General features: G+C 40.6%; 1 protein-coding gene across 4 annotated transcripts in view; it reads left to right on the top strand.

The window, feature by feature from the left end:
* Positions 1 to 25,967, top strand: part of ZFP82 (ZFP82 zinc finger protein) — a 59,407-nt gene that overhangs the window by 11,142 nt on the left and 22,298 nt on the right. The window contains exons 2-4 of one of the 4 annotated variants that reach the window (XM_036345236.1): positions 2,738 to 2,823; positions 4,252 to 4,378; positions 17,776 to 17,868. In XM_036345236.1, the coding sequence (XP_036201129.1) occupies positions 2,815 to 2,823; positions 4,252 to 4,378; positions 17,776 to 17,868 (229 nt within the window). In that variant the 5' untranslated portion in view covers positions 2,738 to 2,814. Of the gene's footprint in view, positions 1 to 2,737; positions 2,824 to 4,251; positions 4,379 to 17,771; positions 17,869 to 25,967 lie in introns of those variants that run through there. The other 3 variants (XM_036345238.1, XM_036345237.1, XM_036345239.1) reach the window with 3 other exon arrangements.

Genomic DNA, 25,967 nt, shown 5'->3' with positions numbered 1-25,967 from the left:
CCGTACACCACAAAGGTTGCAGGTTCAATCCCTGATTGGGGTGCGAATGGGAGGCAACTGATTGTTGTTTCTCACATAGATGTTTCTCTCTCTCTCTCTAAAATCAATAAACAGCCCAGCTGGTGTTGCTTCGTGGTTGAGTTTCGACCTATGAACCAGGAGGTCATGGTTTGATTCCAGGTCAGGGGACATACCTGGATTGTGGGCTCGATCCCCAGTGTGGGGCATGCAGGAGGTAGCCAATCGATGATTCTCTCTCATCATTGATGTTTCTATCTCTCCCTCTTTGTCTCTGAAATCAATAAAAAAAATATATTAAAAACTAAAGGCCCAGTGCATGAAATTCATGCACGGGGTGGGGGGAGGGGCGGGGTCCCTCAGCCCAGCCTGCACCCTCTCCAATCTGGGACATCTCTCTCGAAATCTGGGACTGCTGGCTCCTAATTGCTTGCCTGCCTGCCTGCCTGATTGTCTCTAACTGCCTCTGCTTGCCTGCCTGGTCGCCCCCTAACTGCCCCCCTGCCAGCCTGGTCGCCTCCTAACTGCTCCTCTGCTGGCCTGGTCTCCCTAACCACCTCTGCCTTGGTCCCCACTACCATGGCTTTGTCCGGAAGGACGTCTGGAAGGATGTCCAGTCTAATTAGCATCTTACCGTTTTATTAGTATAGATAATAAAAAATAAAATCAATAAACAAATCCTCAGGTGATGATTTTTTAAAAAAGAAAGCATTCAATTTTATTTTTTAAAAAGTTATGAGAGGCAACAGCAGTGAAATAAAGCATTAGTTGGGTATGTTCAAACAGTCTTTTCTAGGCAAAACTCTAACATGTATAGACAAGCTTATGAATCATAGAGTTGGTTCACATATTGGAAACAAATAAAAACATAGCAGCTTTTTTCCCTCCAAGTTCAAGGCATTTTTAAAAAGTAAGTCACCATGCCAGAACCGGTTTGGCTCAGTGGATAGAGCGTCGGCCTGCGGACTCAAGGGTCCTGGGTTTGATTCCGGTCAAGGACATGTACCTTGGTTGCAGGCACATCCCCAGTCGGGGGTGTGCAGGAGGCGGCTGATCGGTGTTTCTCATCGATGTTTCTAACTTTCCCTCTCCCTTCCTCTCTGTAGAACATATTTAAAAATATAAATAAAACATATTTAAAAAAAAAAAAGTAAGTCATCTATTTGAAGAAAAGCTTCCTATTTGTAAAATTTTAAAAATATGTTTCAAGAGTATATATGACCATATAAAATGAAACAATGTAAGCAAAAAGAAAATTAAAATTACAATGTGGAGGCCTTGGCCGGGTAGCTCAGTTGGTTAGAGTGTTGTCCCGAAGTACCAAGGTTGTGGGTTTGATCCCTGGTCAGGGCACATACATACAAGAGTCAACCAATTAATGCATAAATAGGTGGAGAAACAAATTGATGTTTCTCTTTCTCTCTAAAGTCAGTCAATAAATAAAAATATTCTAATGTTGAAATAAGCATTTTTTGCATATTTTTCTTTTTTAAAAAATATGTTTTTATTGATTTTTAGAAAGAGGGGAAGGGAAAGGGAATAGAAACATCGATGAGATAATGTTTATGGTGAAATGAACAGTCTAACCTACAAAGGATGTAAATTTAGAAGTATGTACAAGAAATATTTAAACCATGCAAACTCTCTGACTCAGAAATTCTATTTTGGGGATTAAAGAAAATAATTATATAGGATGTCCCCCAAAAATGTATATGCACTTTGAATAATTATAAAGACAGTGTTCATTAAAATACACTTTATTTTCAAAATTGAGCTATTAGCTGTTAAAGTGTGTATACATTTTGGGGGGACACCCTGTACATGTACACAATGATGAGAGTTTGCATGGTTTAAATATTTCTTGTACATACTTCTAAATTTACATCCTTTGTAGGTTAGACTGTTCATTTCACCACAAACTTGCTGATATGGGCATCAGTTCTCTTAAAGTGATATTTAATATCTTTTGGTGATTTGATGTATTTCTACTTTTTAGTGAGTCATACATGCTCATCTTTCTCTAATTGGAACTAGCAATTCTGAGGCAAGAGCTACCGTTGAAAGAGTACTGATTTTGTGGTTAGAAAAATAAACTTTGCTACTTACTAACTGAATTTCTACAAGTGATTTTACTTCTTTGAGTGTGAATTTTTTGATCCACTGCATAGATAGGATAATTATTATATTACATTGTAATCATGAGGATAGCTAATGTATATAAAAAACCAATCACATGAAAGTTCTTGATAAATAGATATGCTATTATCTACCTGCTGGGAGCATGAATCCATAACTTTTTTTTACCTTCGTTGTAAGAAAGAGATGAAGTAATGCAGGAAAGCAATGTGGATGATTCTGATTGAAAATAGTGAGGAGTCCAGAAGATTCTGCAAGTTCTGGCAGTAGGCAGGCAGGCTGCCAGTACAGTAGTTTGATAGTGGTAATGACTGCCAGGATTGGTCCTTAGGAATGTCTCTCTGTACCAAATGAATCCAAGCAGGCCTGCAAAGCTTTGAAAAAGATTCTGCTTTAGAGGAAGTGGCCCTTTATCAGCCCTGGAATTTATGACTAGGGATTAGATTAGTCCAGACTCCCTCAAATCTCCCTGTGTGTACAGTATGTGTGTTTATTAAAGAGGGGGGAGGGGACATATTAACTTAAGTCACTTGGGGATTTCTGAGACTTATCTGATCTCATGGCCTCCCTTTCCTCCTCCTAGCTCTGGTTTCTGTGAACTCTGGTTCTCCAGGCAAGTAAACCCCAAGGAATACTGACCAGTTCTTGAATTTATAAACTATGGCCCATGTAAGTTACTTTTTCTTTCTCTTTCTGGAAATAACTGTCATTTAAGATCCTATGAACATTTATTTATCCAGAAACTTCCTACTTAAGAACCTTCTTTCATTTCCTCTAAAATCAGTGAGGGATGAGGCTAAATAGTATAATGCCTACCCCATGAGTCCTCTTTTTTCCAGTTATTGTGTATGTATTCATTGAACCAATCATTCAGCATCATCTATATATGCCTCAGTCTCCTAAGAGATGCTATGGAGCAGAAATGAAATCCTTTGAGGGAGGTGTTTGACCATCTCTAGTGAGATGATGAGAGAGGATAGGCACATTTGACTACTCATGGGAAAACTGACCCTTTCTGTACTTCAGTTTTCCAAGTATATGAGATTTGCTATTGGTTGGCCTCAGCCTCAGTATATTATGAGATCTCATACTTTGTGAGGCTTTTAGGACTGGCTAGTAATGTGGTTGGGTCTTGCATGCAGAGATAATGAATCTTCTCTGGGAATCTCTTAAGAGTTGTACACCAGGAACAGAATTCCATTTGTAGTTGAACAGAATGTGCTTATCTAGAAAGACATCTTTGTGAATCTGGATCACCAGTATCCAGATTCTACATCAGTAACTGGTATCCTCTAACTCAGGAACAAAGAATGCATACAGTAAGGGATTGAAAATGATAGCAGTTAAGAAGATCATGTAGGTAAATAAATAGTTGTAGACTCTCAAAATTAAGGAGGACCTTGACTATTTTGTGTAGACCAAAGATATTTAAGTATGGAAGAAGATTAAGTCTCATCCATTGTATAAACTATTGCACAATCAATTTTATTTTAAGTTTATTAAAGAATTGTCATTAACAGCAAAACACTTATGATTTGATTGGGTTAAACAATGAACTTGGCAGAAATTTAATTGTGTTTAGATCTTTTCTAACAGATATCATAGAGAAACATTTTTTTAAAAGTCTTCTCTTAAGGAGAAAAGGTAGAAGGACTCACATTTCTTGAGAATTCATGAATGGAACATATAGCAGGCAAGAAGGCTTATATACAATATTTCATTCAATTGGAAAACTGATTTTTTCTTTCCCAGACATGTTTGAATAATTAAGATATGCATATAGCAGGTGTAGGGTTATATACAATCTTTCATTTAATTGGAAAACTGATTGTTTGTTTTTTCTTTCCCAGACATGTCTGAATAATTAAGGTATGCCAGAGTATATAAGAAGTTATATCTGTAGCAACAGAATCCTTCAAGAACACAGGCATGCTGCTTCAGGCACAATGATTTTCTAACTCATTATCTTACATGCTTCCAGCCAAGCCTATTTGCTTGCTTGGTCCATTTCCTGCAGTATCTCTTCCATCTTTTCTTCTTCCATCTTTAAATAAAATTTCTTTAATTTTTATTGTTTTATATGGTTTGTCATTTCAGGGATCAGTGATATTCAGTGATGTGTCCGTAGTCTTCTCTCAGGAGGAGTGGGAATACCTGGACTTGCAACAAAGGGACTTGTACAGAGATGTGATGTTGGAGAACTACAGCAATTTAGTCTCATTGGGTAAGGTTATCTGCCTCCAGTAACACAGACTCTGTTCTCTGTAATGCCAGCTTTCTTTTTTGGAAATTTTAGCAGTGTCTTTCAAGAAATTATCTCAATTTCTGCTCCCTGTTCTCAAGGGAATGGTTTGACCTTTTACTTCAAGCATGTCAAACACGTGGCCCGCGGGCCACATGCAACCCACATGAATATTTTTGTGGCCCAGCCAACATAACGGTATGTAAGAAATGTTTTAATAAAAATTTTGTAATTTAATTTTTACAATATCCTGTTATACATAATTATTAATAACGAACTACAACATTTACTAATGACTGATTACTATAATTGTGTTGCATTCATTTCCCTTACGCCCCTTATGCACAGATATACCATTTCTCTCCACTAATACTAGCAGTGAATATTTTATTATTTATTTTATTTTATTATTTTATTTATTTTATTTTATTATTTTATTTTATTTTACTTTATTTTATTATTTTATTTTATTTTTACAATATCGTGTTATACATAACTAGAGGCCCGGTGCACACAAATTTGTGCACTCGGGGAGAGTGGGGGTCCCTCAACCCGGCCTGTGCCCTCTCGCAGTCTGGGACCCCTCGGGAGATAATGACCTGCTGGCTTGGGCCTGCTCCCGGGTGGCAGAGGGCAGGCCCAATCCCTAGGTGCAGCCCCTGGTCGGGCTCAGAGCAGGGCTGATTGGGGAGTTGGGGCGCCGCCCCCTGTCATGCACAGAGCAGGGTGGATTGGGAGGTTGCGATGCCACCCCCAGTCACGCTCAGGGTAGGGCCAATTGGGGGGTTGGGGCACCACCCCCTGTCACACTCAAGGCGGGGTCGATGGGGAGGTTGCGGCGCCACCCCCTCTCACACACAGAGCAGGGCCAAACAGAGGGTTGGGGCGCTGCCCCCTGTCTCTCACAGAGCAGGGCCCATCAAGGGGGTTGGGGCTCCATACCCTGTCACGCACAGAGCAGGGCCAATCAGGGGGTTGGGGCGCTGTCCCCTGTCACGCACAGAGCAGGGCCCATCAGGGGGGTTGGGGCTCCGTACCCTGTCACGCACAGAGAAGGGTCAATCGGGGTTGGGGAGCTCCCCCCTGTCACTCACAGTAGGGCCGATAGGGGAGTTGGGGCACCGCCCCCTGTCACACACAGAGCAGGGCGGATCAGGGGGTTGGGGCACCACCCTCTATCACCCACAGAGCAGGGCCGATCAGGGGATTGGGGCGCCGCCACTGTCACACTCAGGGCAGGGCTGATGGGGAGGTTATGGCTCTACCCCAAAACACACAGAGCAGGGCCTGTGGGGGGGGGGGGGTTGGGGCGCCACCCTCTATCACCCACAGAGCAGGGCCAATCAGGGGGTTGGGGCGCCGCCACTCTCACACTCAGGGCAGGGCCGATGGGGAGGTTATGGCTCTACCCCATCACACACAGAGCAGGGCCCATGGGGGGGAGGTTGGGGCGCCGCATGCTGTCACACACAGAGCTGCAGCGCGATCAGGGGGTTGGGGAGCTCCCCCGTATCAGGCACAGAGCAGGGCTGATCAGGGGGTTGGGGTGCCTTCCCCTGTCACGAACAGAGCAGGGCGGATAGGGAGGTTGTGGCCCCGCCCCCTGTCACACACAGAGCCGCAGGGCGATCCGGGGGTTTGGGCGCTGCCCCCTGTCACGCTGATCCCGGTGCCAGGAGGCCTCGCGGCTCTGCTGATCCTGGTGCTGGGAGGCATATTACCCTTTTACTATATAGGATAGAGGCCTGGTGCATGGGTGGGGGCTGGCTGGTTTGCCCTGAAGGGTGTCCTGGATCAGGGTGGGGGTGCCCACTGGGGTGCCTGGCCAGCCTGGATGAGGAGATGATGGCTGTTTGCAGCTGGGCATACACCCTTCAGGGTGGGGGTCCCCACTGGGGTGCCTGGCCAGTCTCGGTGAGGGGCTGAAAGCTGGTTTCTGGGGTTTTGTTTAGCATCTATATTTGTTACAATGTTTGAAACTGCAGGCTCAGAGGCCTGCAGCGGCCAGTGGGGAACGTTGGAGTCCTCCGTCACTGAAGCAAGCAAGCCTCATGTTAGTTTCAAGCTGCCTGGCTGCCGGCCGCCATCTTGGCTGACAGTTAATTTGCATATTGCCCTGATTAGCCAATGGGAAGGGTAGCGATCGTACTCCAATTACCATGTTTCTCTTTTATTAGTGTAGATTATTAATAACAAACTACATTTGCTAATGACTGATTACTATAATTGTGTTGTATTCATTTCCCTTACGCCCCTTATGCACAGGTGCACCATTTCTCTCCACTAATACTAGCAGTGAATATTTTATTTTATTTTATTTTATTATTTATTTATTTAATTTTAATTTTATTTTATTGGTTTTTTTAGAGAGGAAGGGAGAGGAATAGAGAGCCAGAAACATCGATGAGATAGAAACATCTATCAGCTGCCTCCTGCACACCCCTAACTGGGGATGTGCCTGCAACCAAGGTACATGCCCTTGACCGGAGTCGAATCTGGGACCCTTCAGTCCGCATACCGACACTCTATCCACTGAGCCAAACCCGTCAGGACTAGCAGTGAATATTGTAGCAGCAGATTGCCACATCATTTAGTCTTGTACTTAATTGTTTGGTGTGTGCAACAGGAAATATTTTGCTTTCGGAGAACAAGAAAAATAGGTTTATTTGCATTACACTTATTAATTTGTGCAGTTATTCAGTGTCTGGTAAGGTAATGTTCAAGAAAAATATTAATTTTTATTAAAATGTTCTATTATTTAATGTTAACGATTACTCATTTATTTCAGCCCTTTGTATTCAGCAAGTCTCTATTGAAATAGACCTAAAGTTTTCGTTTTTTTGTGGCCCACATAAACTTAAACCTTGTTTATTTGGCCCATCTTAGCCTTTGAGTTTGACATGCTTGTTTTATTTGTTTGGAAGGTAGCACATTCATTAAGTATATTCATCTTTCCCATACTTAAGTCGCCTTTAGGTCTTCCTTAATGATAAGGGGGCTAGATATGAAATCTAGGTGTCTTATAGCTTTAACCGTGTCCAAGAAATCAGGTTTCACTTTGTATTTGAACTTAGAATTGCTATATGTATTTTGTTATTTGTTGATATACTTATCAGGAAAATAGCTACACCTGGATTCTTGTTTTTTTCTCTGGCTATCAAAAGAACACATAATTTTTGTAGTGGTAAGTTGGATCAATTTACAATTATTTACAATTCAGAAGAATGCATTCCTTTTGTTACTAAACAAACATATTCACTGTTACCTACTTTTTAAAAAATATATATTTTATTGATTTTTTACAGAGAGGAAGGGAGAGGGATAGAGAATTAGAAACAACTATGAGAGAGAAACATCAATCAGCTGCCTCCTGCACACCCCCTACTGGGGATGTGCCTGCAACCAAGATACATGCCCTTGACCGGAATCTAACCCGGGACCCCTTAGTCCGCAGGCTGACGCTTTATCCACTGAGTCAAACTGGTCAGGGCCACTGTTACCTACTTTTATGACTGAAAGTTAAATATCCAAGAACTTTGCACTTAATATTGTATGAATATCCTAATAACAATAAATGCCTCAGGAAGCTTCTTGTTTTTCTCTCAACAAAATAGCAATAACAATAAATAGTAGCTAATGAAATATATATAGTGCTTAGTACATATATTGTAGGCAAAATTTATTTTATAAATATAAATTAATAACCTTCACAACAATTGTGTAAGAGAGACACTATTTTTATGCTTGTTTTATAGATGAAAATAAAGCAGGGAACTTGTCCAAGACCACATAAATGGGATGTGGCAAAGGTGGGATATGAACCCAGGCATTCTATTCTCTCAAGTACGATAGACTCTCAAGAAGAAGTACTTATATGAAATATAAATGAAAATAAGGCCTTTTCTTCAGTTTATTTTGTAATCTTAAAATGTTTTTATTTATTTACTTATTTATTTTTATTGTTAACAGTATTATAGATGTTCCCCATTTCCCTCCACATTGCTCCCCTCTATCCAGTCCCTGCCCCACCCCAGGTCTTCACACATTATTGTCTGTGTCTATGGGTTATGGATATATGTTCATTGGTAGATCTCTTCCTGTTCCTGCCACTCCCCTCCCCTCTGCCGTCTGTCACTCTGTTCCATGCATCCATGCCTCTGCAGGTATTTTGTTTATCAGTTTATTTTGTTCATTAGATTCCACATATGAGTGAGATCTTATGATATTTGCCTTTTTCTGTCTGGCTTTTTTCACTTAGCATAATAATCTTTAGGTTCATCCATGCTGTTGCAAAGGGTAAGAGATCCTTCTTTTTTGTAGCCACATAGTAAGTATTCCATTGTGTAAATGTACCACACATCTTTTTTTTAAATATATATTTCTTATTGATTTCAGAGAGAAAGGGAGAGGGGGAGAGAGATAGAAACATCAATGAGAGAGAATCATTGACTGACTGTTTCCTGCTCACGCCCTACTGAGGATCGAGCCCACGACCTGGGCATGTGCCCTGGACTGGAATCGAACCTGGAACCCTTCAGTCCACAGGCCGACGCTTTATCCACTGAGCCAAACCAGCTAGGGCTAACACATCTTTTTTATTCATTCATGTACTGATGGGCAAGTGGGCTGTTTCCAGATCTTGACTATTGTAAATAAGGTTGCTATGAACATAGGGGTGCATATATTCTTTCTGATTGGTGTTTTGGGTCTCTTAGGATATATTCCAGAGTGAGATCGCTGAGTCAAACAGCTGTTCTATTTTTAATTTTTTGAGGAACTCCATAATGTTTTCCACAGTGGCTATACCAGTCTACATTCCCACCAGTAGAGTACTAGGAATCCCTTTTCTTCACTTCCTAGCCAGCACTTGTTTGTGGATTTATTGCTGGTAGCCATTCTGGCAGGTGTGTAGTGATACCTCATTGTAATTTTAATTTGCATCTCTCTGATAATTAGTGACCTGAGCTTTTTTTTAATATCTGTTGGACATCTGTATGTCCCCACTGGAGAAGTGTCTATTCAGGGCCTTTGCCCATTTTTTTGATTGGATTGTTTATCTTTCTTTTGTTAAGTTGTATGAGTTCTCTAAATTTTGGAGATTAAGTCCTTATATGAAATAGCATTGGCAAATATGTTCTCCCATGCAGTGGGCTTTCTTGTTGTTTTGTTGATGGTTTCTTTTGACGTGCAGAAGCTCTTTATTTTGATGTACTCCCATTTGTTTATTTTCTCCTTAGTCTCTATTGAGCTGTGTCAGTAAAGATATTGCTGCGACATATGTCTGATATTTTGCTGCCTTGGAGTCTTGTAGGATTTTTATGATTTCCCATCTTATATTTAAGTCCTTTAGCCATTTGAGTTTGTTTTTCTTTATAGTGTAAGTTGGTGATCTGGTTTCATTTTTTTTTTGCATGTATCTGACCAAATTTTCCAGCACCATTTATTGAAGAGAGACTGTCTTGACTCCATTGTATGCTCTTGCCTCCTTCGTCAAATATTAATTGAGCATAATGGGTTGGGTCAATTTCTGGGTTCTCTGTTCTGTTCCATTGGTCTATATGTCTGTTCTTGTGCCAGTACCAGGAGTTTTGAGAACTGTGGCTTGGTAATATAGCTTGATATCTGGTATTATGATCCCTCTAACTTTGTTCTTCTTTCTCAGGATTGCTGTGGCTATTTGGGGTCTTTTTTTATTCCAGATGAATTTTTGGAGAGTTTGTTCCAGATCTTTGAAATATGCCATTGGTATTTTAATGGAGATTGCATTGAATCTATAGATTGCTTTGGGTAGTATGCACATTTTAATGATGTTGATTCTACTAATCCATGAACATGGGTATGTTCTTCCATCTGTTTATGTCTTCCTCTATCTCTTTTTTCAGTGTCCTGTAGTTTTCTGCATATAGGTCTTTTACCTCCTTAGTTAAGTTTATTCCTAGGTATCTTAATTTTTTTTTTTTGCCATGGTAAATGGGATTTTTTTTTTCGTTTCTCTTTCTGTGAGTTCATTATTGGTGTATAAAAAGGCCATTGATTTCTGGGTGTTAATTTTGTATCCCGCTACATTGCCGGATTCATTAATTAAGTCTAGTAGTTTTTTGATGGAGTCTTTGGGGTTTTCTATGTATAGTATCATGTCATTTGCAAATAAGGACAGTTTTACTTCTTTTTTTCCAATTTGGATGCCTTTTGTTTCTTTTTGTTGTCTGATCGCTATGTCTAGCACTCCCAGTACTATATCGAACAGGAGTGGTGAAAGTGAGCATCCCTGTCTTGTTCCTGTTCTTAGGGGAAATGAGTTTAGTTTTTGCCCATTGAGTATAATGTTGGCTGTAGATTTGTCATACAAGGCTTTTATTTTGTTGAAGTATGATCCCTCTATTCCCATTTTGCTGAGAGTTTTTATCAAGAAAGGGTGTTGGATTTTGTCAAATGCTTTTTTTGCATTGATTGATATGATTATGTGATTTTTGTCTCTAAATTTGTTCATGTGATGTATCACATTTATTGATTTGCAGATATTGTACCACCCTTGCATCCCCAGAATAAATCCCACTTGGTCATGGTGTATGATCTTTCTAATGTAATGCTGAATCCGATTTGCTAGAATTTTGTTGAAGATTTTAGCATCTTCGTTCATCAAGGATATTGGCCTGTATTTCTCCTTTTTCTGTGGTGTGTTTATCTGGTTTTGGAATTAGGGTAATAATACTGACTTCATAGAAAGAGCTTGGAAGTGTGCCTTCCTCTTGAATTTTTTGGAATAGTCTGAGGAGGATAGGTTTTAGTTCTTCTCTGAATGCTTGGTAGAACTCCCCTGTAAAGCCGTCCGGACCAGGGCTTTTGTTTGCTGGAAGATCTTTTATTACTGCTTCAATTTCTTCGGTAGTTATCAGCTTATTCAGGTTTTTTGATTCTTATTGAGTTTTGGGAGCTTGCATTTTTCTGAGAATATGTCCGTTTCATCTAGGTTGTCCATTTTGTTGGAATAGAATTGTTCATAGTATTTTTTCATAATCATTTGTATTTCTGTGGGATCAGTTGTTACTTCACCTCTTTCATTTCTGATTTTGTTTATTTGGGTCCTCTCTCTTAGTTTCTTGATGAGTCTGGCTAAAGATTCAAATTAATCTTGTTTATTTTTTCAAAGAACCAGTTCTTGGTTCCATTGATCTTTCATATTGATTTTTTGGTCTCTATGTCATTTATTTCTTCTGTTATCTTTATTAATTCTTTCCTTCTACTTTAGGCTTTTCTTGTTCTTTTTCTAGTTTTTTTGTTTTTGTTTTTTTTTACTTGTAGAATTCAATTGTTTATTTGAGATTTTTCTTGTTTCTTGAGTTAGGCCTGCAGTACTATGAACTTCTCTCTCTGGACTGCTTTTGCTGTGTTCCATAGATTTTGGGTTGTTATGTGTTCATTTTCATTTGTTTCCAGACAGTTTTCCACTTATTCCTTGATGTCTTTGGTAACCCATTCATTATTTAATAACATGCTTTTTCGCTCCCATATGTTTGAATGTTTTTGAGGTGTTTTTTTTTTTAAATTGTAGGTGATTTCTAGTTTCATGCTATTGTGACATTAGAAGATGTTTGATATGATTTCAGTCTTCTTTAACTTCTTAAGACTTACTTTGTGTCCTAACATGTGGTCTTTGTTTGAGAATGTTCCATGTGCACTTGAAAATAATATATATTCTGCAGCGTTGGCATGAAATGTTCTGTAAATATCAATTCAATCCATCTGTGTGTCATTTAAGGTCGCTGTTTCCTTGTTCTATCCAGTGATGTCAGTGGGGTGTTAAAGTCCCCTACTATGACTGTATTGCTGTCAATCTCTCCCTTAAAGTCCTCCAAGATTTTTTTACATATTTAAGTACTCCTATATTAGGTGCATATATGTTTACATCTTCTTGTTGCATTGATCCCTTTAGTATTATGTCTCTTGCTACTGTCTTTGTTTTGGAGTCTATTTTGTTAGATATACTAGTGTTGCTACCACAGATTTTTTGTTTCTTTCCATTTGCATGGAATATTTTTCTCCCTCCCTTCACTTTAATGCTGAGTCTTTTATTAAATAAGAGAACATTTATTTGATTAATCACAGATTAATTATTATAAAAAATAATTCCTAGAAGAAATGGGTTTAGGAAACAATTTATATAGGTATAGGGGCGTATGGGAGTGAGGAAGCTAATGGTAACCTGCCTGGGACAGGGAGGGAGAAGGGAGAAGAGAAAAGGAAAAGGCAGGGGTGTGCTTCCAGGAGGAAGAGCACACTGGCTCCTCCATCCTAAGGGTTTTAAGGGTGGAGATTATAAGGAAGGTCCCAGGAGTAGATTTCAATAGAACATTCAGCAGTTTTCCAGGTGTCCTTTTGAGAGTTGTGGTCTCCACTGATTGATTGGCTGGCACTAAGGCAAGGGGTCATTATTCAATGTAGCTAGTCCTGAGGTCAGCCATGGGGTCACGGGTGTGGTTTTGCTGCTTTTCTGGCCCTGGAGCTTGTCATCCTGACTGGCAAAGTCAGGGCTGAGGGATGCAGCTGAATGTTAGGGACGGCTGCCAGTCATCCTCCATCAGCAGTTGCCTTCGGATGTGCTAGAGCATCTCAAGGTCTTGGGCCTGCTAGTCGGAGTCCCCACTTGCCAAGCTCCCAATTGTGAGGAACAGCCACTGCCTGGCCTGGGGTGGTCCGACTACAGTGAACCACCTCTCCAGCTGAATGAGGGTGTGGCTGCACTTCCATGTGATGAAGGTCTGCATTGAGATGGCCGAGAATGCGCTCCTCCTGCTCCTCTTTCATGTCAAATATCAATGCAAGGTAAAAATTTTTAGGCACAGTCCACCATGTCTCCTCACTGCAAGCCCTTGTTTTCATGTTCTGAACTGCTCCTTCCTGATTCAGAATCCATCCTGTGAGTCCTTTGTTCTGAGCTGGGTCTCTTACAGACAGTATATATATATATATGGGTCCTGTTTTATTATTCACTTGCCTACCCTATCTCTTTTGATTGGAGTATCTAATTTATTTATATGTAAGGTTATTATTGATAGGTACTCTCTTATTGCCTTTTTTAATGCCTTTGTTCCTCTTTTTCTTCTTACAGGCAGTCCCTTTAACATTTCTTACAATGGTGGTTTGGTGGTAATAAGCTCCTTTAGCCTTTTTTTTTTTTTGCCTGGGAAGCTTTTTACTTCACCTTCAATTTTTAATGATAGCTTTGCTAGATAGAGAAGTCTTGGTTTCAGATCCTTGCTTTTCATTACTTTGTATAAATCATACCAGTCCCTGCTAGCCTGTAGTGTTTCTGTTGAGAAATCAGCTGATAGCCTTATAGGAACTCCCTTATATGTAACTGACTGCCTTTTTTTCTTTTCTTTTCTTTTTTTTAATGTTTAGTATACTATTTTTTTTTAAGTGTTATTGCTTAAAGTATTACAAAGGGTATTACATATGTGTCCTTTTTTTCCCCCCGCCCTTGACAATCCCCCGTCCTCCCCTACCCCCCAGTGTCTTATGTCCATTGGTTATGCTTATATGCATGCATACAAGTCCTTCGGTTGATCTCTTACCCCGCTCCCTTCTGCCCCCCAACCCTTTCCGGCCTTCCCGCTGCAGTTCGACAATCTGTTTGAGGCAGCTGCCTCTGTATCTATTATTGTTCATAAGTTTATAATGGTCTTTATTATCCATGAATGAGTGAAATCATGTGGTATTTTTCCTTCATTGACTGGCTTATTTCACTTAGCATAATGCTCTCCAGTTCCATCCATGCCGTTGCAAATGGTAAGAGTTCCTTCTTTTTTACAGCAACATAGTATTCCATCGTGTAGATGTACCACAGTTTTCTAATCCATTCATCTACTGATGGGCACTTAGGCTGTTTCCAGATCTTAGCTATGGTGAATTGTGCTGCTATGAACATAGGGGTGCATATATCCTTTCTGATTGGTGTTTCTGGTTTCTTGGGATATATTTCTAGAAGAGGGATCACAGGGTCAAGTTCCATTTGTAGTTTTTTGAGGAAACTCCATACTGTCTTCCATAGTGGCTGCACCAGTCTGCATTCCCACCAGCAGTGCACGAGTGTTCCATTTTCTCCACATCCTCTCCAGCACTTGACTGACTTCCTTTTTCTTGAGGCTTTTGAGTTTCTCTCTTTGTTTTTAACATTTGCCATTTTAATTGTGATGTGTCTTTGTGTGGGTCTTTGGGTTCATCTTTATTGGGACTCTCTGTGCTTCCTAAATTTGCATTACTTTATCCTTCACCAGGTTAGAAAAGTTTTCTGTCAATATTCAAACTGGTTCTTTCACCCTTGCTCATATTCTCCCTCTATTACCCCTATGATGAGGATGTTATTTCACATGTTTCATGTTGTCCCACAGTTCCCCTAAACCAGTGGTTCTCAACCTTCCTAATGCCATGACCCTTTAATACAGTTCCTCATGTTGTGGTGACCCCCAATGTCATTGTTACAAATTGAACATAATTAAAGCATAGTGATTAATCACAAAAACAATATGTAATTATATGTGTGTTTTCCAATTGCCTTAGGCGACCCCTATGAAAGGGTTGTTCGACCTCCAAAGGGGTCGCGACCCACCGTTTGAGAACCGCTGCCCTAAACTATCCTTATGATTTTAAATTTTTTTTTGTTTTGTTTTGGTGCTCTGATGGAGTGATTATTTTCTACCTATCTTCTAATTTGCTGATTTAATTCTTTGCTTACACTGATATACTGTTTATTCCTTCCATTGTATTCTTTATTTCAGATGTCATCCTTCTTTTCCAACTGATTGTTTTTTCATGTTGTTTTTCATGGTATGTTGAATATTCTTAAAATTATTACTTTATACTCTGTTTTTGATAAATTGCTTGCCTCCATTTCATTTAGCTCTTTTTGTGGAGATTCCTCCTGTCTTTTATTTTGGACCTGTTCCTTTATCTTCTCATTTGGCTGTTTCTTTGTGTTTCTGTGTATTGGATAGGGCTGCTATCACTCCCAGTGTTGGTGGGGTGGGCTTCTATAGGGGGTGTCTTATGGGACCCAGTGGTGTACTCTCCTTTATTTTCAGAGCTAGATGCTCTAGGAATGTCCCTTGTGCAGGTTATGTGGGATTACATGTTGTAATTGAGTCTTGATTGCTGTTGTCCCTTTCACGGATGGGCTCAGCCCTCAGGCTGGCTGACTTTGAGGCTCAATGCTGAGCACTTCATGCCAACTGTTACACAGATGCTGACAGAACAAAATAAGATAAAATAAGAGCAAACTGAAAACAACATGGGAAAAAACCAACCAACCAAAACAACAAAAGAATAAGAAAGAAAAAAGAATACTAAAACACAAGAGACAGTAAACTAGAGAAGAGGCTCTGGACAGGCTTCTCAGTTGGTTGGAGCATCATCATGTGCACCAAAAGGTAGAGGGTTTGATTCCCAGTAAGGAAACATACCTACGTTGCAGGTTTGATTCCAAGTTGGGATGTGAATGGGAGGCAACTGATCCATGTTTCTCACATTGATGTTTTTCTCCCTCCTCTCTCAGATCAATTTAAAAACATAATTAAAAAGATTAGAGAAGGAAAAAAGAAATAAAATAAGAGTATATGAAAGAAAAAAGAAAGAGAAAAGAATAAATAAGAAATGAACAAATAATAAAGGAAATAATAAAATTTTAAAAGGTAATGATAATGAATAAAAATATTGAATAGGAAAGAAAAATGAAAAAAATAATAAAACATACAGAGAAAAAATAAAAGAGAGAAATAAGAGATATGAAAGAAAGAAGAGAAGAAAGGAAAAAAGAATTATAAGTGAGATATAACAAAAAATACAGAAAAGGTTAAAGAAAAATAATGGAGTTTGCCTCAGTTTTTTGTGCCTGCTGTAATACCCTTTAGAACTGCTGTTTGGGGAGCTCACTGGATTTTGCTCCAATGTTGTCCAAATCTGGCCACTTGGTGTGCTGGTCCTGGGCCCCCTGGGAGGTTTTCTGGTGCTGCCAATATCACTGTTCTTGCTTGGCTCTTGGCAATCTGACTGAAACTCAGTAGGGTGGAGCCCCAAGAAGTTTGATGTGCAGGGCCTCTGTCTTGGTTTTGCACCTTGAATGTTCCTGCTCTGAGCTGCTCTCCCTTCCCCCTCGGAATTGCAGTCAGTGGGTTTATTCAGGACCTGGCTGGGTTGGTTTAACAGACTGGTGTTGGGGGTAGTGCCTGTAACTTGGGCGGGAGGAAGGGAGAAGGGCAGGGTTCGACCTCTCCTTCCCAAGGTTGATCTGGCTGAACTCAATGGTGAGTTCGGTTCTGGTTCTCTGTAATGCAGCTGAAAAGCCCAGCATATGTCCGCTTATCTTTTGGACAGGAACCCACCCCAGAGGCCCAGTATTAATCAGTTCTGCCCAGTTCCCTGGCTCCACCTTGCTGCCCTACCAATAGGAGGGGATAAATATAAATTTTAAAGAGCAGCCTTTCTTGGCATTCCAATCTTTCTGCATGGCTGGCCTCCACCCAGACTCCAACTGAACCAAATGTTTGAATCCTCCGCATGGTCAGACTGAGCATTACAGGTGCAGACTCCTAGCCCAGCGCTGCTTCCCCTGTTTTAGATCACATCAGGACAGGGCAGACCCAGCAGTTCTGCAGGTGTGGGGAGGGGCATCGCCTGTGCACTCGAGGTGGACAAGACCAATCCTCTTTTCCAAACCACATTGTTCAGCCCCCATCTGGCTCTCTGCCCAAAGTTCTTCCAGTTAATAGAGAATCCCTCAGAGTTACTTCTAGATGTATGGATCAGACCCCTCTGCCAGCCCTGGGCTTCTGTGCGGCCCCTCCTGCAGATGAAGATCAGAGTGAACTTCCCAGACTGGTGTACCAAAGAAATTGTTCTTTCCCTGGGATGGTGGGGACTGAGTCTCCCCATTGGACTGAATCCCAACTGATTCCCACCACCGGATGCTCTGGATTGGGGATCTCTGAGTGGGGCCGAGATCCCACGCTCCCAGGGAAAGGGGCTCTGCTGCTGCAAAATTCCTCCTGATCTGTGGGAGTTGGCTCACCCTCTCCTCCACGCCCCCTGCTCTCAGTATTTCAGGTCAGCTACACTTCAGCTGGTTTTTCAAGCCACTTGCTCTGCAGTTTAGCTGTAAGTCCCATTTGATGTTGCAAACAGACAGACAGAGCCTCTGGCTACTCTGCAGCCATCTTGGAATTCCCCTCAATATAAATGTTTTTAAACCATCTTGCCACTCTTTGTCTTACAGGCTTTATTACTTGCCATTTGACTTGTAGACAAATTCAATCAAGGCTAAATCAAAGTAATTTTGAATTTATTTTTTATATAATATCACTTTACATATTTTTTCTTGTAACCAGGAAGCTTCATTTCTAAACCAGTTGTGATTTCCTTATTGGAGCAAGGAAAAGAGCCCTGGAAAGTTGTGAGGAAAGAAAGAACACTATATTCAGGTGAGTAAGAACCAATTGGGTAGGGGAACCCATTACTAGAGAACACTGTTCAACTACTTAGGGAAGAGGCACACCCTTCTGATGTTTAGAAAGTCCTCTTTAAAGGTTCATGGCCTGAAGAGAAAAGGTCTGAGACCTGGGGAGCAAATTAAGGTCTTAGCTGGGGATACTAATAGAACTACTTTTGGTTTTTTTTATCTCATTTACTATTCTTCTTTTTTCCCTCCAGTTTTCCTCCCCTTTGAAAAGGGGGTGAGGGATAGAGAGGTGCTCTCTTTGTTTTCTGTTGACAGCCATTCTATCTACCTTCACAGAAGGAAGAAACATGAATTTGATAGACTATAGGGAGAATGATTCCATGGTGTAGCATCTACCTCTATTTTCATCTCCTTTGAACCTCTTGTTTAAAAAATATTCTTAAATTCCTTTAAATAAAGACATCTATATGTTATCATTTTGTATTTTGCCCTCCATAGATTCAGGTTTCTAGCTGAGGAGACTCATTTTAGGCTAAAAGTTCATAATTTATAACAATAGGGCCATTTAAGTGCCTTATTTATAATATTATATCTTCTGGTTTACTTTCTACCAAAGGAAAGAAAAACATGTTTATTTGTTTTTTTTTCTTTCCCCAATTCCAACTTGTTTTCTTATTCACATTTAGGTAACTAAATGACACAACTATTAATACTAACAAAAAAACAATGAAATGCAGAGGTTCCAAGTGAATAAGATAATACCAGTTTAGTTCGGAAACATTTAGCCAAAATAACAATTGTTGACTCATTGTTAGACATCTTAAACAAGATCATTTTTTTCTCTTCCTTTGTTTCTTTCTTCCTTTAAGTGAGTTTTATTGAAGTACTAGAGGCCCAGTGCATGAAAATTCATGCATTGGAGGGGGTGGTCCCTTAGCTTGGCCTGCCCCCTCTCAGTCTGGGAGCCCTCAGGGCCGGGAGGTGACCCGGCAATCAGGAGAAGGTGACGCCCCCATCACACCTCTGCTGCTGCCACTGATGGCAGCGCAAGCCTTGGCCGGCCCTGGTTACCTGCACCTCGGGCCAGCCCTGGGCAGCTGGGGGGCTGATGGGACTGGGCGCCACCATCTTGTGGCTGTGGGCACTGCCATCTTTGAGGGCATGGCAGTCAATTAGCATATTCCCTCCTTATTGGCTGTGGGTGCCGCCATCTTTGAGGGCAGGGCAGCAATTAGCATATTCCCTCCTTATTGTCTGTGGGTGCTGCCATCCTTGCTACAGTGTGAGGGTCAGTTAGCATATTCCCTCTTTATTAGATAGGATGACATGCATACAGAAAGGTGGGCAAATGAGGAAAGGCTTTTTTAAGGAGGTAATATATAAAGAGAGACATGAAGTAAGACTGAAGCCATGTGACTCTCTAAGAGAAGAACATTCAAAGGAGATAGAAAAGGCCTAAGGAGCCCTGGCTGGTTTGGCTCAGTGGATAGAGTGTCGGCCTGCGGACTGAAGGGTCCCAGGTTTGATTCCGGTCAAGGGGCATGTGCCTGGGTTGCAGGCGCATCCCCAGTGTGGGGTGTGCGGGAGGCTGCTGGTCGATGTTTCTCTCTCATCGATGTTTCTAGCTCTCTATCCTTCTCCCTTCCTCTCTGTAAAAAACCAATAAAATATATTAAAAAAAAAAAGGCCTAAGGAAGAAATTAGCTTTACATGTTTGAGTACTAACAAGAAAGCTATTCTGGCTAGAACAGGTGGAAAAGAAAGGGAAAGTAATAAGAGAGGAGATCAGAGTTAGGCAGGGTCCTGGTTTGCATCTGAGACCAGACTGGGTGGTGCTGAGGCCAGGATCCTAGTCTCAAGCAGCTCTGTTTCTCAAGATGGCATGGTCTCAGGGCCCGCACTGGGTGCCCCGGAGTGTCCATGTTGGGAGCAGAGCTCCGCAGTCTCCGGTTTGGCAGCCCCTTGGAAGACCTGCAGAATCTAACTGTCCCTAGCTCATACACACACACACCACACACATCCACACACTCCTCTATCGCTCCCTCACTCTCTCACACTCTCTCCCTCTCTACCTTCCTGCCGGTTGCCATCAACGATGCCAGTTTTCAAGGAGATTCCAAATCTTCCAATGATTGGGGGTGATTTAATTCCATCACCTCCCTTTTTTATGGGTATCATGTTCTCGCAAGTGATGACTCTGGCATGCCAGAGGCAGCTCCACACGGGTCCTACCTGTAGTGGAAGGTGGGGAAGAAGGAGGAGAGAATGCAGGAGCAGCAAGTGTGGTGGCCATCTCGGCAGAATGGGTCCCAACACTTAATTTTTATCAGCTGTGATTCCTAGCAGTGTATTTATGACCAGTTTTTTCAGTGTTCAGATATTTTCATAGACTCATTCTTTTCTCATAGTTACTCATGAGTTTACATATTAATTAATTAAATTAGATACTTTCGGGGAGGGGAGGGGTTAAACTGGACTAACTTGTGAGGCAGGAGTGCCTTGTCAGTTGGACCTGTAGATGTGGCTATATATCCAGGACGTGATCAGACTAGCCTTTCTTTCATGCCCTAGCCCCCCTGTGTATTGCCTCTATGGAGACAGATAATAGTAGTTGCTATATGGCCTAAGGAAAATAATCTGGAGGATTCAATATACCCAGCCATATTGAACACAGTATATACTGGTTGTTAGCCACTCTACCCACAACTGATCAATTTTAAAAAATGAACACCCTTGGGAAGCCACGTCCACCCTGGCAGAGTGCTCTCCTCTTGGATTTGGAAAATCTGTTGCCAAATGCATCAAGAATGTTTCAGAATTTTCCTCCCAAAGTTTATGTATATATTTTAAATTTACTCTTTTTATTGCTATCATGTCTGGGATCTTTTTGACTCCATTATATTTTATTGTTAAATATATATAAAAAAGTTATTTTATATTTTAAGTTTATATCCTACTACTTTACTTTATTCTGTTACTATTTATATTATTTAAACCTGTTAAGTTTTCCAGTTATGTAGTTATATCATCTGCAAATAGGAGTACCTGCTTTAAAATCCCCCCCCCCCTTTTTTTGGTTGCTGTTTTATTTTTTTATTCAATTTATTGGGGTGACATTTCGTTAATAAAATTATATGTTTAAAGTGTACAATTCTATAATGTATCATCTGCATATTATATTGCATGTTCATTATCCAAAGTTAAGTCTCATTTCGTCACCAATTATCCCTCTTTTACCCTCTTTTACCGTCCCAATCCCCTTTCCGTCCTATAATCACCATACTATTGTCTGTTTATAAGCTTGAGGGTGTTTTTTTGTTGTTTTTTGCTAATCTTTTTACCCTTTTCACCCAGCTCCTCGACTCCCCCCCTTCCCCCCACTGACACTGTCAGTCTGTTTTCTGAACCTATGAGTCTTTTCCTATTTTGTTTGTTTACTTTGTTCATTAGATTCCATATATAAGCCTTTCTCTGACTGGCTTATTTTGCTTAGCATAATACTATCCAGGTCCATCCCTGCTGTCACAAAGGGTAGAGTTCCTTTTTTTTTCCCCAACCACTTAATATTCCATTGTGTAAATGTACCAAAGCTTTTTTATCCACTGATCTACTGATGGGCACTTTGGCTGCTTGCAGATCTTGGCTATTGTAAATAGCACTGCAGTGAACATAGGGGTGCATATATTTTTTCAAATTAGTGTTTTGGGTCTCTTTGGATATAGAACCAAAAGTGAAATTGCTGGCTCATAAGGCAGTTCCATTTTTAATTTTTGAAGAAACTTCATACTGTTTTCCACATGGCTGTACGATCTGCTTTCCCACCAGCAGTGCATGAGGGTTCCCTTTTTTCCACATCTTTGACAACAGTTGTGTGTTAACTTATTGATGATAGCTATTCTGTCAGATATTGTGGTTTATATTTGCATTTCTCTTGATGATTAGTGACATTGAGCATCTTCATATTTTTATTGGCCATCTGTATGTCCTCTTTAGTGAAGTGTCCATATCCTTTGCCCATTTTTTAACTGTATTATTGTTTTTGTGGTGTTGAATTGTATAAATTATTCATAAATTTTGGATAGTAACTTCTTATCAGATGTATCATTGGTGAATATGTTCTCCCATTGAGTGGGTTGTCTTTTCAGTTTGTTAATGGTTTCCTTTATGGTGGAAAAACTTTTTAGTTTGATGTAGTCCCATTTGTTTATTTTTTCTTTTGTTTCCCTTGCCCTAGGATATATATCAGAAAAAATATTTCTGCAAGAAATGTTCAAGATTTTACTGACTATTTTAGAAGATTTATGGTTTTGCATCTTACATTTAAGTCTTTAATTCATTTTGTTTATACTTGTGTATGGTGTGCAAGAAGGTGGTCTACTTTTATTTTTTTACACATATCTGTCCAATTTCCTACACCATTTATTGAATTGAATAGACTGTCTTTACCCAACTCTATGTTCTTGCTTCCTTTGTCAAATATTAATTGACCATAAAGGTGTGGGTTTATTTCTTGGCTCTCTATTCTGTTTTATTGATCTATGTATCTGTTTTTATGCCAGTACCATGTTGCTTTGTTTACTATGGCCTTGTAGTATAGTTTGATGTCAGGTACTGTGAATCCTCCAGCTTTGTTCTTCTTTACTCTGTTTAGGTATGTTCGCTCTATTCCCATTTTGCTGAGAGATTTTATCATAAACTAGAGGCCCGGTGCATGAAATTTGTGCATGGGAGGGGGGTGTCCCTTAGCCTGGCCTGCACCCTCTCCAATCTGGGACATCCCCCTCACAATCCAGGACCGCTGGCTCCTAACTGCTTGCCTGCCTGCCTGCCTGATCACCCCTAACCACCTCTGCCTGCCTGCTTGATCACCCTAACCGCCTCTGCCTGCTGGCCTGATCTCCCTTTAACTGCTCCCCTGCTGGCCTGATCGACCCCAACTGCCCTCCCCTGCCAGCCTGATTTCGCCCCTAACTGCTTGCTCCCCTGCAGGCCTGATTGACCCTAACTGCCTTTGCTTTGGCCCCCACCACCGTGGCTTTGTCCGGAAGGAAGTCAGACATCCAGAAGATGTCCGTCGATCTGGTCTAATTAGCATAGTACCCTTTTATTAGTATAGATGGGTGCTGGGTTTTATCAGATGCTTTTTCTGTATCTATTGATACAATCATGTGATTTTTACTCTTTATTTTGTTTATGAGGTATATAACTTTTATTTGTGAATATTACATCCCAGCAATAAATCCCACTTGATCATGGCATATGATTTTCTTAAGGTATTGCTGCATTGGTGTGCTAATATTTTGTTGAGAATTTTAACATCTATGTTCATCAGGGGTATTGGCTTATCATTTTCTTTCTTTTTTAACACATTGTATGCGGGAAACGTATTTATACATTCTACCAGTGTAGTAGAGCGCGGGACACGTATTAATACGTTTTTTATAGACTAGCGCAGCCGTGGGCAAACTACGGCCCGCGAGCCGGATCCAGCCCGTTTGAAATGAATAAAACTAAAAAAAAAAAAAAAAGACCGTACCCTTTTATGTAATGATGTTTACTTTGAATTTATATTAGTTCACACAAACACTCCATCCATGCTTTTGTTCCGGCCCTCCGGTCCAGTTTAAGAACCCATTGTGGCTCTCGAGTCAAAAAGTTTGCCCACCCCTGGACTAGCGGTAGAATGCGGGTAACGTATAAATACGTAAACTAAAGTTATCGTAATTTTACTGAACGTTGCCATTTGCGCAAAAAATTAGCAAAAATGGCCCGCGCCACCTGTTAGCGCACGATAAAAACTACCCGCAAACAATGTGTTAAAAAAGGAATTTTTATTTACTTCAGAGTAGAAGGGAGAGGGGAAGAGAGATAGAAACATCAATAATGAGAGAATCATCGATTGGCTGCCTCCTACATGCCCCCAACTGGGGATTGAGCCTGCAACCTGGGCATGTGCCCTGACTGGGAATTAACCATGACCTCCTGGTTCATGGGTTGATGATCAACCATTGAGCCACACTGGCCAGGCTCATTTTCTTTCTTTGTAGTGTCTTTATGTAGGTTTTGAAATTAGGATAATGCTGGCCTCATAAAATGAGCTTGTGTCTTTCTTCCTCTTTAATTTTTTTTTGAAATAGTTTGAAAAGAATAGGTATTCATTCTTTGAATGTTTGCTAAATTCACCTGAGAAGCCATTCATTCTAGGACATTGGTTTGTTGAGAGTTTTTTAAATTACTGCTTCAATTTTCTTAGCTATAATTGGTCTATTCAGATTTCCTGACTCTTCCTGATTCAGTTTTGGAAGGTTGTATCTTTCTAGCTATTTTTTTTATATAGTCCCAATTGTCCAATTTTTTGGCATGTAGTTGTTTACAATATTTTCTTACAATCCTTTGTATTTCTGTGCTGTTCATTTGTTACTTCTCTTTTATTTCTGATTTTATTTATTTGGGTCCTGCCTCTTTTTTCTTTACGGGTCTGGTTAAATGTTTATCAGTCTTGTTTATCTTTTCCAAGAACCAGTACTTGGTTTTTATTTTTATTCATTTATTTTCTTCATAAAAAAATGCATTTTAGCCCTAGCCGGCTTGGCTCAGTCAATAGAGTGTCAGCCTGCGGACTGAAGGGTCCCAGGTTCGATTCCGGCTGAGGGCACATGCCTGGGTTGTGGGCTCGTTCCCCAGTGGGGGGTGTGCAGGAGGCAGCCAATCAATGATTCTCATCATTGATGTTTCTATCTCTCTCTCCTTCTCCCTTCCTCTCTGAAATAAAGAAAGAAATATATTTTTAAAAAATGCATTTTATTTAATAACCAAGTACACAAATACAAATACACATTCACACACTTATATAATTAAAACAATATTGACGCTTACCAGGTAGGATGCATTGAGAAATGTTCTGCTCTGTGTTCTTTCATTTAAAAAAAAAAAAAAAAGCGGGTCACAACTTAGTAAATTTTGCAAACAACAAATATGTTACAACACATAACAGCTCTAGAGTAATACTAACTTATAATTTTGGGGAAATTTATAGTCTTCCTCCTTCTTAGAATTAGCCCACAAGAGTACTCTATGTACTCAGAGAAAACAAAAATTAACTTAGCCTTGTTACACATGTCCAGCCTGGACATGGTGGGTGCTTTCAGTGTGCTTAAATCACCTACTTTCCCAGGCCCAAAACTGAGGGGGTGACTTGCAACTATGTGTGTACTGCACATTTTATCTAACAGTCCTTTTTATATATGCTATTTCATTTGATCTTCACAACAACCTTGTGAAGTAGGCAGGAAAAATATATATTACCAGATTTGCTTTTCAGATAAAGTTAAGGCTCAAAGTGGTTAAGTGATTCTCCAGGTTATCAAATATTTGGGAAGAGGCAGAGAATAAGAGCCATTAACTTTTAGGTTGAGGCTCTTTTCTCTAAACCACATAGACTCAGAGAGTACAATCTGACCTCAAATATTTTTACCACTTAATCCTCCTTTTCTTATTGTTGATTCAAGTTTTTATAGGACACAACAAAAGACGTGATTCTAAACTTATCCTGCAATGTTTATACTTCTCCACCAATGAAAACTTATGGCCATAGGATATATATTCTTTTGGAAAGTACTGTGTCCTTAGCTTTAGTCTAAAGGAACATCTATACTAGTAAAAGGATAATATGCTAATTAGACCAGATCGACTGGACATCTTCCGGTCATCCTGCCTTTCTTCTGAACAAAACCACAGTTGTGGGGGCCAAGGCAGAGACGGTTAGAGGCAATCAGGCCGGCAGAGGAGAGCAGTTAGGGGCGATCAGGCCGGCAGGGGAGGGCAGTTGGGGGTGATCAGGCTGACGGGAGAGGGCAGTCAGGGGCGATTAGGCAGGCAGGCAGAGGGGTTGGGGGATCAGGCAGACAGGCAGGTGAGTCTTTAGGAGCCAGCAGTCCCGGATTGCGAGTCGGACATCGCCCGAGTGGTCCCAAATTGGAGAGGGTGCAGGCTGGGCTGAGTGGCCCCCCCCCGCCCCTGTGCATGAATTTCATGCACCGGGCCTCTAGTCCTATATAATAAAAGCCTAATATGCAAATAGACCGAATGGCAGAATGACCAGTTGCTATGACATGCACTGAC

Source organism: Myotis myotis, unplaced genomic scaffold, assembly GCF_014108235.1.
Source record: "Myotis myotis isolate mMyoMyo1 unplaced genomic scaffold, mMyoMyo1.p scaffold_m19_p_19, whole genome shotgun sequence".
NCBI lineage: Eukaryota > Metazoa > Chordata > Mammalia > Chiroptera > Vespertilionidae > Myotis > Myotis myotis.
This window is presented reverse-complemented; position numbering and strand designations above follow the sequence as displayed.